We start from the raw sequence: 13,719 nt of genomic DNA, 5'->3' as shown, positions 1-13,719 counted from the left end.
TTAAATTAGTAACTAACACTCTAATTTAATAAAATACACATTTCAAACAATATATTCTTATAACCCCACTTTATATTCCCTTATGATTAATTTCTATGTCAAATTTCTTACTGTATAGTTGGTTGCCTAGGCACATGGCTCACTTAAATCTATTTACAACATTAAAATTACTAAAATACAACTTTTTACAATTATTATATGCTAATTTATTAAAAATGCCCTCACATAAATAATTTTTATAAAATTCTCTAGTATATAACTTATTTAAAATAATCAAATACTTTTTTATATCTAATATTATGTAGTATATAACTTATAAATTATTTTCTATAAACCCCAATCGTATCAATATATATATATATATATATATATATATATATATATATGGAGCATTAAAACAACTACACCATAATTATTCTTTGGAAAGAAATAGTAAAAAGTCTTTTAAACACAAACTGTTTGATAAAGAGTTTTATAAATAAAATAAAGTGGATGATCTTCAGAACATTAATAGAATGACAGCTATGCTAATTCAAATTCAGCACAGAGAGAGCTGTAAAGCAAAAAAACTAAGATGATTTACTCTTAATGAGAAATGGCTGACTTTGTCTTTATACAAACAAAGTTCTCATTCATATAGTATTCTTTCCAATCTATTTATCTTACCCAGTAAGTCAACATTAAACAGACTTCTGGCTCAAACTATTGGGGGCCCAGGCATTAATAAGTTGAGTCATTAAAAGCAACATCAAAACTGAAAAAAAAAGATAAGCATATAGCTATAATATTTGATGAAATGGCGATTATGCCAAGTCCTCATTACAATGAGCATAGTAGGTGTATAGAAGCTTTTGAAGACATAGGAGATGACAGAGATTCATATATAGCAGATCATAGTCTAATTTTTATGGTAAGAGGTCTAAGAAAACCGTGGAAATCACCTATTTCATACCACTTTTGTAGCAGAGGTGGTGCAAAACCCCTCAAATTAAAAACATGTTGGTGGAAGTCATTTCTAATTTATAAAATATACACTTGTTACTGTTATCTGTGATCTAAAGAATTCGGCTGTAATAAATATGCTTATAAAAGATACAGAAGCAGAATATCTGGGACAACGCAATGCAGATCAATATAGAAATAACTCCTTTAAGGTCGAAGGATGTATTCTATACCCTTTACTTGATCCTCCTCATCTTTTAAGAGGATGATGAATGATTTCATCAAAAAAGATTTAATATATGTTACCAATAATATTAAAAAAATGGCAAAGTGGACCCATATCCAAAAATTATATGAATATGATAGTGAATAAAGTATAAAGAAAATAAAGTGTCCATTAAAATGGGAACAAGAATCATAGGAGACTTCACCACAACAAAAGGGCTCCTGCAGGGTTGTTCCACATCTCCAACCCTATTCAAAATATACTTAGAGAAAGCCTTGACTACATGGAAAAGAAAATGCGAAGGCATGGGAGTACCGGTACGGAACTAATACCTATATACGTTAAGTTTTGCAGACGATCAAGTAGTGATTGCACAAGACCAAGACGACCTCAGCTACATGATGAAGAAACTACAAGAAGAATATACCAAGGCTGGCCTAGATATTAACCTCGCGAAAACAGAGTACCTATCTACAAGTGAAGAAGACATAGAAGATCTACAGATTGATGACAACGTAACAAACAAAGGAAAGGATAAATTCAAATACCTGGGGTTTATAATCACGAAAAAGGCAACAGAGGAAGAAATTACACAAAGATTAGGACAAACAAGAACAGCAATCCGACAACTTAACTCAGTATGGTGGGATAAACACCTAAATATGAAGACAAAAACGCAGATTTATAAAACATTAGTGCGAAGTATTCTGACATATGGGGCTGAAAATTGGATCATAAACAAGAAAAACAGCAGTAAGATAGTAGCAACAGAGATGGAATGCCTGCGAAGATGCTGCAGAGTAACAAGAATAGATAGGAGAAGTAATGACGAAATAAAGCAAACAACATCAATAGAAACAGACATACTAACATATATAGAACAAAAAAGATTAAAGTGGTATGGACATGTAAGAAGAACTAGCGACAGCAGATGGATAAAGAGAATAACGAATGGAGCCCCATAGGAAGGAGGAAAAGAGGGCGACCCCGAAAATCCTGGAGTAACGAAGTAGACGACGCCATGAGTAAGAGAGGCCTAAACGATGGAGAATGGAACAACAGTGAGAGATGGAAACGGTTGAGCGAGGGAAGGCAGTGAATACTGTAGAATCCCTAAATATATATATATGATAGTGAAGCAGAGTTCTTCTTCAAATGAAGGTTAAAATGGCAGTACAGATATTTAGCCAAAGAGTAGCAGCAGCACTTCAATTAATTCATCGTATTGGTAAATTATTATTATTACTTTTTTGAATATATATATATATATATATATATATATATATATATATATATATATATATATATATATATATATATGGGAATAGATTTCTATGGGAAATATCTGGAAATTAGTTATGGAGATGTTGAAGAAGTACGACAACAAAGCGTAAAAGCAAGTAAAACGGCGGGATCTCTTAATGACACAATCTGGAAGAACGACCACCTAAGACAAGACACAAAAACAAGAATCTATAAAGCAGCAATTAGACCTATATTAACAAACACAGCGGAGACAAGACCTGGCACATCTAAAACGAGACAACTACTAGAAACAACAGAGATGAAAATACTCCGACGAATATCAGGGAAAAGCGTGTTGGATACGGAGAGAAGCGAAAACATAAGAACATAAATGGATGGGTGACAAAACGGAAACAGGAGTGGAACGAACACATTAGTAGAATGACAGAGGATAGGATAGAACGAATAGCATGAGATAAGTCACCAAATAGACAAAGAAGTATTGGCAGACCAAAAAAAAAGATGGTGCGATAATTTAAACAATTTAGGAGAGTAATATTGAAGAAGAAACAGGCTTTAAAGTCTAGATATAAGAAGGAAGAAGAAGTTCTAAGAGCCGCTAAATAATTACGGACTGATATCACAGTCTTACAAAATATGTCTGTATTAACATCGGTTAATTGATAAGCCCAATCCTTTTCAATTAAAAAATTAACCATTTCATCATATTCCGACATTATCACGAATTTTCCTAATTTCATTTTATTTTACTTCATCTAAAGTTCATAGTCAATAGTCTATTAAATCTAGAACACTTATAGTCTAAAGATTTTATACGAAACATATTTTTGAGTTCCACCGTATTATTTAAATTTATTTCTTAAGCAATTCTCCCTAATATATATTTTTTTAAGTATTAGGAGAACTAACTAAATTAGCTCGATAAATATTGGTGATATTTATCCAATATTTATTCACCTTGTAAATCAGTCGATTGTATTTTAATTTTGCCTATTCATAATTATGACCTTTAGCACATCTATATTATTCCACATATATATTCTTAATAGGTAATAGTTTGTATTCTTTCTGTTTCGTATAAAAATGTTTGTCAATTTAGTGAAAACGTTATTAATTATTGCAATTATATCCCAAAAAATAAGTCATACCACACAGTTTAAATGTATACGACACGGAGAAACTTTGTCCTGTAAAAACATAAGTGTAGAAGACATCTACAGGGAATATTTCAACGAAGAAGTGAAGAAGCACCAACAGACCTTATCTGCGATAGAAGTATCCAGCTCCAATATACCCACCATCCAATCTTTTCGCAGACCACCACAAGTTGCAAGTATATACGATGTTAGTATCCACCATAGTGCAGTTAAGAGAATCTCCAACTCGGCTTTCGACGATTTTGACAATTTAAAAAATCTAGATGTAAGTTTCAACCTTTTGATTGATGTAAGTTTTGTAAGAAGTCTGCCAAAATCATTAACAATTATCAAACTCAATAACAACAACATCTCCTTTTTGGATGTTCATTTTACAGACTTTCCACATATATCCAATATCGATTTAAGCTTCAATAAGATCAAAACGCTTGATTTTGGGAAAGTGATAACTGTGCCTGACATTAATCTAAGCAATAACCGCATATCTTTTATCATTGCTAACGAAAATAATTATTTACCAATACAACTCAGCCACTTAAATTTAAGCTGCAATAATTTCTCCCATTACGACGAACACAGATTGTCTATAGCGCCAGACGTGCTCGATCTAAGCGGAAATGACTTAAAGTTAGTAGACCTAACATACCACAAACATTATTTGAGCTTGGCCGGATCTAAAGTAGAAACTTTCCTAACAAAAATTTGTGCCAATACGGCAGATCTTAGTACTTTTAATAATATTACACAAGTTAAATTAATGGTTTCTAGCAATCTAGTGCTCAGAAAAAACCAATTTCGCACTCTATCAAATGAAACTTTAGACTTAAAACAATTTTTGGATTATAGTACCTATTATTATTTAGATTTGTCAGACTCCACGATACAATCAATAGCTGAGAACTATTTTAATGCCATGAGATTTTCTGAGCTTGATTTAAGTCTCAATTATATAACGATTTTAAAAAGAAACACCTTTTTGTACTCGGGCATAAAAAAACTTAACTTGTCTTCGTCTGTAATACAAGTTTTGCAACCAAAATGTTTTAGTGAAGCTACCATAGAAGAGTTAGACTTAAGTAACAACAGGATAGCCAACCTTCAAGGAGTTTTTGACGATGTGTATATCGAGCATTTGGATTTGTCGTTTAATTCTATTAAATACTTAAAAAAAGACACTTTTGCTCGGTGTAAAAACATTAAAAGTATAAATTTGTCGCACTGTCTCATAGAAAAAATAGAGCCAGGAACTTTTTTCGAGTTACCAAATTTAAGAGTTCAAGATTTGAGTTATAATAAAATAACAATTTTAGACAACGGCATGTTCGGATTACACGTAAACGATTTGAAATTGCACGGCAATCAAATACAAACAGTCAAAAGTCACGCAATTAGTAATCTCGATAAAATTTCTGTTTTAGATTTGTCTGATATTAACATTACAACGATCGAATCAAATGCGTTTGTTAATTTACCCAATGTTCAGGAACTATACTTGACTCATAACAATATAACAACAGTGGAGTACACTTGGTTTTCCAAATCCACCTTCAAACAATTAACAAAGATAGACCTAGCAAACAATCCTATAAAATATATAAACAAACTGACCAACATTAATCTCAAAGAAGTAATATTAACCATCAACGGTGCTTTGGAAGCCAACAGTATTTCGAACGTTTACATAAAAACACTAACACTAAAAGATTCTAAGATTAACACATTAAAAACTAACTGTTTTAGAGGTTTATTTAGCTTAACTGAGCTATATTTGCCTGGTTCGTCCGTTGGAACCATTGAGGCTGGTGCTCTAAACGACCTTTTCAATTTAGAACTTCTAGACGCACAAAATTTGTTCAAAAACAATAAAATTTTGAAAGAAAATACTTTCAGTGATCTAAACTCTATGAAACTCTTGAACTTGTCCAACATAGGTCTTGAACAACTGGAACCGTTTTGTTTTAAAGGACTGAAAGCTCTGAAGTATCTAAATCTAAGCAAAAACCAGTTTTCTTCGTTAAAAAATGATACTTTTTCAGGACTTCAGTATCTAGAAACTTTAGACATAAGCCTAAATCAAATAACTACCATAGAATCGAATGCTTTTCGAAGTTTAGGCACTCTAAAAGTGCTCAATTTAAAAAACAACCGGTTGCAAAATCTTCCGGTGAACATCTTCAACAATTTAGTCAACCTCGAGAGGCTGAATTTACAAATCAACGAAATAAACAGATTAGAGAGAGGCCTCTTCGATGGCCTCGAAAATCTTTTAGACTTAAATTTGGCACAAACTCAATTAAACATTATGGATGTCGGAGTTTTTCAGCAACTCGTTAATTTAAAAGTATTAAACCTGAGCAGGAACAGTATGGGATCGGTTAAACCGCCCCGCAATGCGTTTGAGATAGGTATATTTTCGAATTTAGCCAAACTGGAAATTTTGGATTTATCTTTTAACTCGATCTCAAGTTTGAACGTTAAAAATATGTTCATGTCTTTGAGAAATTTAAAGAAATTGTTGTTAGATCATAACGGTTTGAAATATGTAGATTTTGGCGGACTTTTAAAGAATTGTAAGAAACTTTCTTATATAGGTTTATCGTTCAATACGTGGAAATGTGAGTATTTAGCTGATATTACCCAAAAATTGTTTAATTCTAACATAAGTTATCATCCTAAAACACCTATTTATAACCAGGATAATATTGAAGGCATATATTGCACTGATGTTTGTAAATTTGTATATTGTGAAGGTAGTGAAGGGAGTGAACTAGAAATTCAATAAATATATTGGAATGTAGAGCCTTTCATGTGTGTTTCCATGTTCCTTTACCTTTTTTCTATCATGTTTCACTATAATTTGAGATGCTACTGTACTACTGTGCTACTATGCACGCTCCTCTCCCTTATAGGGAGCAAGAAATTTTAAATGATTAAATGATAAAAATACAACTTGCCTCGGACTATCAGACGTTTTATTGCTCATGTATTTTCTTAAAAATGCCACCGTTTTGAAACAACATTAGAGTGTTCACACAATACTTACACAGGTCTATTACACAGGTTTACAAAAAAAATATTTTTTTAAATTGTTTGGAATTTCATAACTGATTTTTATGTATTTTTCAGCGCTGATTGCAAAAATGCAATCCATTTTTTTCTATCACGTAAGGTTTTCTCACAAAAAAGGAATTACTTTTTGGTATAATAACAAAATTTTAACAATTTTTCAAATTTTTTCTTAAGTTAAAGGATTTTATTTCATGTATAATACATGTTATAAACTACATATCTAGTACACTTACATTTCTCTTTAAGCTCATAAGTCCTTATAGTAACGCTTTTGCTTTCCGTCGAAGCTTCTTTTATTGCTTTTCCGGCTGTGTACTCGTTGAGGGTCATCTCGTTTTAGCATCCAGCAGTAGTCCGCTATCATGTTGACGTTCCATCTTCCTTGATACCTTCTTTCCATTTCCTTGATATCTTGGTGGAATCTTTCACCCTGCTCTTCACTTACATCACCAAGGTTTGCAGGGAAGTAGTCTAGATGTGAATGGAGGAAATGAACTTTAATGTTCATGTTACATCCCAGCTTCTTAAAGTTGTCGAGCATGTCTGCGACGATTGTCTTGTAGTTAGGATCTTTTTTGTTTCCTAGGAAACCGGTAACAACTAGTTTAAAAGATGTCCATGCTGCTTTTTCGTTTGTTTCCATTTTTTCCATAAAATTGGGATCTCTCATCAGTTTTCTAATGTCTGGTCCGACAAAGACTCCTTCCTTTAGTTTTGCCTCGGATAAACCAGAAAACTGTCCACAAAGATACTTGAAACACTCCCCTTCTTTTGGCAACGCTTTTACAAATTGTTTCATTAACCCCAACTTAATGTGGAGTGGTGGTAGTAATACCTTTTTGGGATCCACAAGGCTTTTCCTCTCAACATTTTTAACCCCCACCTGTAAGGTTTTTCTCAAGCGCCAAACTTTTTTAATGTAGTGTTGCTTTCTGTCTCTACTGTCCCATTCACAGAGAAAGCAAGGGAACTTTGTATAACCACTTTGTTGACCAAGCAGCATTGATCACTTTCAAATCACCACATAGTGTCCATTTATGGTCTGAATAGCAGAGTTTGTTTAAAACCAGTTCGAGGTTTTCATAACATTCTTTCAAGTGAACAGAATGTCCAATTGGCATAGAAGCATACTTATTGCCATTGTGTAGAAGCACTGCTTTAAGGCTTCTTTTTGAAGAATCTATAAAAAGTCTCCACTCATCAGGAGCATATTATATTTTGAAACGTACCATAAGTCCAGGAACATCACTGCAAAACACCAAGTCACCGTCTTGAGAGAAAAAAGATACAAATTTCTTTTCCCTGGAACGATACCAAGAAAAGGACGTACCCGGAGCCAACATATTTTTATCTTTTAATCTAGACCCTAAAAGTTCTGCCGAGTCTTTAGGAAGACCTAGGTTTCTAACTAAATCATTCAGTTCAGATTGTGAGAATGGAACGGGATCGGTTGTGCCAGGATCGTAGCCATCACTGTCTTCTTCACTTTCACCTAGCTGAGCCAATGGCTCGTGGTCATCTAAAATACCATCCAAAGAAACTGGAGGAGAGGGTATTGGTACTTCAGGTCCATGAGGAACAGGGCGAATGGCTGATTTGATGTTAGGGTAAGAAATATCCTTTTTGTTTTTCAAATTGAAACCTTGAACATTGCAAGAACAAAAATAGCAGTCATCACTATGGTTTTTGGGCTCCCTGACAAACCATTGGTATTCCAAAACGAAATAACTGCTTTTTACCTTGAAACCATTGTCTCAGTTCTTCAACACACACTGAACAAACTTTGTGTGGGGCCCAAGACTTGTCTTGATCACCCAACTTTATACCAAAATAGGCAAAATATACCTTTTCAACAAAATCGGAAATGTTTCTTTGTTGCCTTTTATCTGTATAGTTACCACAAATATAGCAGAAGCAATCTGGCGAGTTGATACATCCTCTGGTAGCCATTTTTCATAAAACAACTTCACACCACAAGAAAACAATCTGTTTAGGCTGATGCCTTGAATTTATGTTCTTTGTAGTTCGATAAAAAATCACTGAAAGTTATTTGATTCACACTTTATTGCCAACTATCCGTGTGTCACGAGATATCATTTAATACTACTCTCACAATCACTACTACAAATCACTAGTAACCACAGCACGTGAACAGCACAGAGTGAAGAGATACTGTGAACTGAAGAACAGGTAGCAGAAGCTCACTGCTTGGTGATGGCGAGGGGGATGGGCACTGTGGCAGACAGGCACTGACATAAAAGATGCTCAGTGAGTCAGTAAGTGGATGGCGAGGGAGGGGAGGCAATGGACAAGTACCGACATGAAAATAATGCTGGTTTCTCCTAATCAACTCTTTATTTTACATAAAACTTGTATAGTAAAAAAACAGCTAAGTAACTGAAAATACCTTAAAGTATTTTTTATACTTATTAAAAGTACTATGGGCTTAATAAATAGTTCATAAAGATCCAAAAAACAAAAATTCAAACTCACTAGAGTACGGAACTATGTATAAAAATATCATAAAAAAGCTAAAAATAGACAAGCAGTTTGTGAAATAACTGTACGTGATGGAATGTTTTCACTATTTTTCCCAAAATTAGCGTTGAAAATACTATAAAAATCACTTATTCAATTTTAAACAATTTTTATGTCGCAGACCTGTGTTACTTGTATTTTTATATCGAAAACCTAAATGTTTCAGCACTCTCCACAAACTTGTTAAACTAATATCACACAGTTCCTTGTCTTTTATTTTTTGTAACACAGCACTAACTGTTACATGTTCTTTGACTTTATACATATTATATATAATATTTTTAATTGCAGGTTTAATTGACTGGTGCAAATCTAAAGTTTTTGGATGTCGACGATTTCTCTTGCTTACTTTATTTATCTCATCCTCACTCATGTTATTAATTCTTCCGAATGGTCCTCTCTGCGATACCTCAAGCATCGTATGTGCGTTTCTGAACTGCCATAACAGATGTCAATGGACCCATATTATTTTTTCCAAACTGAAATAACTTTCGACTTTTAGAACTAAACGCCGTTCTTCTGGAGATAACACTCTACGTTTCGACTGTATTTTATTTTCTTCCAAATGACTCATTTTGCTTTAAAGTTGCGCTTCACTACACTACTATAAAAAATAGGTACTTATATACAACTACTACACCCTAATGAGGACGAGGGTTGTACAACAGACGAAACAATCAAACACAAATTATTTAACAGCCAATGCTAAACAAGCATAAACACTGCATTGATTGTGATTGCAAAAACCGTTCGCAGGTTTTAAATAAGATTTTTGCTGATTATGTATTTTGTTAAGTTATTAAATAACACCAATACAACACACGACCATCAATTAATTTTTAACGATAAACAGAAGAGAAGTAATATGATTCCGTTTGAATTGGATCTACTTTGTCGATGACAGTGTCGTTAACAAAGAGATATTTTTAAACAGCATGAATCATTTTTCAATGATTGTGTGGATTTAAGAAATACATTACTGAACAAATTTTTAAAGTGTGTATAAAGGAGATCACAATTATTATGACACATGGTACTCCTTATTTTTCAAATAATATGTTCTTGTAAAGGCATAACTTTGGATATTGGGTAAACCTACATTATACGATACGTCAGAAGAAATTTAAAAAAAATTAACATGTAATAAATTCAGTGTTTAAATAAATATTCCGTACTCGTACTATTGCAATAAAATATTAAAACCACTAAACGATAACTTGTTGAGCAGTGCTGATTGAAACAACAGAGCAGTAAAATGTTATTCATAAAGGTAGTGTAAAATATATCGCCGCTTATCTGGTCCGCTAGTAATAAAGTTACCAGCATTTAATTGCAAACCGGTCTTCTTAGGTGGAGAATATTATAGTACATCGACTCCGTATCTCCACCAATATAAAAACTGTTTGAATACGGGGTGTTTTGAAATGTTTGTTTGTAGATGATCCATAAAAATGTCTGTGCATAAAATTATAAGTCCTGCACTGTTATTTGTATATATTTGACTATTAATAGATTTGTAATATTATGGTCTAAAATGTTTTTTACTAGAACAAAAGTTTCTGTAGGAGGAATACTAGGAAAAAGATTTTTTACGTCAAATGAAATTAATCTGGAGTTGTTAGGTAATCGAAAATGTTGTATTTTATTAACTAGTTCTATTGTATTTTTTACGGTAAATTTAGGTAAAAATTTAAGTGTGTTCTAAAATAATCTCCAACAGTTTTGTTGAAAGTTTATATGACAGAGCTGTATAAAAAGAAACTACAGGTCTTATTGGAAGATCAGTTTTGTGTAGTTTACTAAAAGAGTATAATTTAGGAGGCTGTGGGTTGATGATATTGAGGTATTTCTGTTCTATTAAATTTAATATTGATTTTGAATTTTCTAGCGCCAGTGTAATTCGTTTTAATACTTTTCCGTCGGATCTTTGTTTATTGTTTCAATATTTTGATTATTTAAATATTTTATTGTTTTTTTATAATATTTTATTTTATCTATAGCAATAGTAGTGTTAAGTTTAACTGCTTTTGTAAACACTATGTTGTTTTCTATTGATTTATATTTAATTGAAATAGCTGTTTGATTCTCTTTGTAACAGGACTTTTCAGTTTCACCAAAACCTTACATCGGTCAAACTGATAGAACTTTTAACAAACGTATAGCGGAACATAAATGAGCTTTTAATAATAGAAAAACAGATTTTGGACACAAACATTGGCACTGCGAGGGGCAGAACAGAAGAGGATGTTGCTTCCGATGTGGCAACACCGACATTCACGGCAAGATACTGACTGATTGGGTGGGTACTCTAGACCTACTGGTTCTGAACACAGGTCTGGAGACTACGTTTGTTAGGAGAGGTACGGGTACGTACATCGACGTGGCCATGGCGACACAAGGAATAGCGACGAAACCAAGAAGCTGGAAGGTTTTGGCCAGACTACACCGGAACTGAACATCGGTACATCGGGTTCTCGATAACCGGAACGGGGACCACTAACGCGGTCCGTGGGTCTGGAACATCGGGGGGCGGATAAGGCGATAGGAATGACTGGAAAGTATACGAGGAGTTGATTAAATGAAGAGTGAGCATAATGCAGGGTCAACCACCGACGATGGAAAACCTGGAGTGAGTCATTAAAGAAGCGATGGAAGGAAGCAAGATAGGTCGCCAAAATGTCAACAGGATGCCATACTGGTGAAATGCAAACATCGAGGCACTAAGAAATGAATGAATAGCAATAAGAAGATTAACGAGAACAAGGGGCAGAGCAGGGATCAACCCTGAGGTCATCGGGGAGATCGAGGAAGAGTACCGCGCAAGGAAGAGGGAACTTTACAGAAAAAAACCGTAAAGAAAAAAGAAGGCACTGGAAAGAGCTGTGTGAAAAGCTGGATGAGGACATCTGGGGTCAGGGATACAAGATCGTCATAAAGAAATTCCATGCGTATCCTCCTTACGAAATGTCTATGGACAAGAAGCTTGAGGTAACACGAGGGCTCTTTCCGGACGGCAGATGGCATAGTGTATGGAGGGATGAGGGAGCTGAGCGGGCCGTACCCTTTACCATGGATGAACTTGTCGAGGCATTAGGTTCACTCAATGGACTGTGGACACAGGCGACTGGATTATTTCCTGACGCAGGTGCTCACAGAACACGGGTGTTTTAGAGCCTACCTCTCCAGGTTCGGAAAGGCTGACACCGATGCATGCCTATACTGTGGATAGTCGGACACTGTGACACATACGATGTTAGAGTGTAACAGATGGATAGTAGAAAGGAACAGAATGAAAAGAGAGACAGGTGTGAAATTTCTTACAGTGAGAGAAATGAGAAAATGATTGAAAATAAAGCAGGTTGGACTAGTGTACACAACTATATTCGTGCAGTGATCAAGAAAGAAAGAGGAGGAAAGACAGCTGAACCAACGGCAAAGGTAAGAGGGAAAGATGCTGGAAGTTGGAAGCTAGAAAAGTGGGTCAGACTGTATGAGTTAGACTGCGTGAATCAGATTGTTATCTTTACTAGAATAAAAAAAAAGCTATCTTTACTAATCTACGGAAATTAACAATTTAAAAAATACAGACATAATTCTGAATGACCAACTTGAGACAAACAGTTATTCCATCCTTAACTTATTCGGTTAAAGACAATAAAATGTAAACGCATACCAAAATAGATCATTTGAGAAAGGCATCCTGACGAAACAGGTGTAGTGATAAAAAATTATGATAAATTTTGTGGGAGTTTTGAAAAGAAAAGTTTTCAGTTTTTTATTATTATATAAAATGAATTTCCATCAATTAACGGTCGAATCTATCACTTGCATAAGTTTCTTATCACAGCGCACAAGCGCCTCAGCCCAGGCAAAAGGGCGAAGGTGCGTGATTAAATATTTACTAAAAAAGCAGTTTTCCCCGAAAGAAATTCATGCCAATTAAACAAAACATACTAAAAATATCTGACGTTACGTACCGCTCTTTTCCACTTAAAACTTCTCAATGAAACACAAAACTTACAAGTTTGTTTTTTTATTTTTCAATTATTTTAGTTATTCTGATTTTTTGCTGCAAATCATCCTCTTGTCGATTTTTGCCATGTCCATTGTTTCTGCTGTGGCAATTGATATTTTTCCACTTTGATTTTGTTGCTTCCATTCAGTTTACTTTAATTTTTTTCACTGTACACATAACGATTTACAATAACTACTTAGCAAAGACCGCAGAATCGCTATGTAACTTTACATGGTTTGTATTTTACAAATTATACAAATATTTGATATTGCACAATACACAATATTGTCCTAGTTAAATATTTAATATTATTCAATATTTATAATTATTTCTAATACAAAAATCTTAATAACGACGCCCATTACACCACAATACCGTTCCGTTGGACAGAGTTATAGTCCTTCTCAAATAATAAAATGGCAATTCAGAGATTCTGAATATAATAATCTGAATATAATTCCCGTTTTAGATTCAAAACTCTTTTTGTAAATAAACATTTAACTTTA

At 33.8% G+C, this 13,719-nt stretch overlaps 2 protein-coding genes across 4 annotated transcripts in view; one reads left to right on the top strand and one right to left on the bottom strand.

Moving 5' to 3' along the window:
* The window catches only part of Plp (Pericentrin-like protein), a 147,968-nt gene that overhangs the window by 85,795 nt on the left and 48,454 nt on the right, over window positions 1-13,719 (bottom strand). The gene's annotated exons all lie outside the window — the stretch shown is intronic.
* On the top strand, window positions 3,479-6,396 carry LOC140447352 (uncharacterized). The gene has a single exon (XM_072539959.1). It carries the CDS (start codon window positions 3,518-3,520, stop codon window positions 6,371-6,373), a length of 2,856 nt encoding a protein of 951 aa, XP_072396060.1. The 5' UTR covers window positions 3,479-3,517; the 3' UTR covers window positions 6,374-6,396.

This window comes from Diabrotica undecimpunctata, chromosome 8, assembly GCF_040954645.1.
Source record: "Diabrotica undecimpunctata isolate CICGRU chromosome 8, icDiaUnde3, whole genome shotgun sequence".
NCBI classification, from domain to species: domain Eukaryota; kingdom Metazoa; phylum Arthropoda; class Insecta; order Coleoptera; family Chrysomelidae; genus Diabrotica; species Diabrotica undecimpunctata.
Note: the sequence above shows the minus strand (reverse complement) of the source record. Positions and strands in the feature narration are given on the sequence as shown.

Bases quoted from the DNA above. Each gene is read 5' to 3' on its own strand.
- LOC140447352 (XM_072539959.1), top strand. From the start codon at position 3,518: ATGTTTGTCAATTTAGTGAAAACGTTATTAATTATTGCAATTATATCC.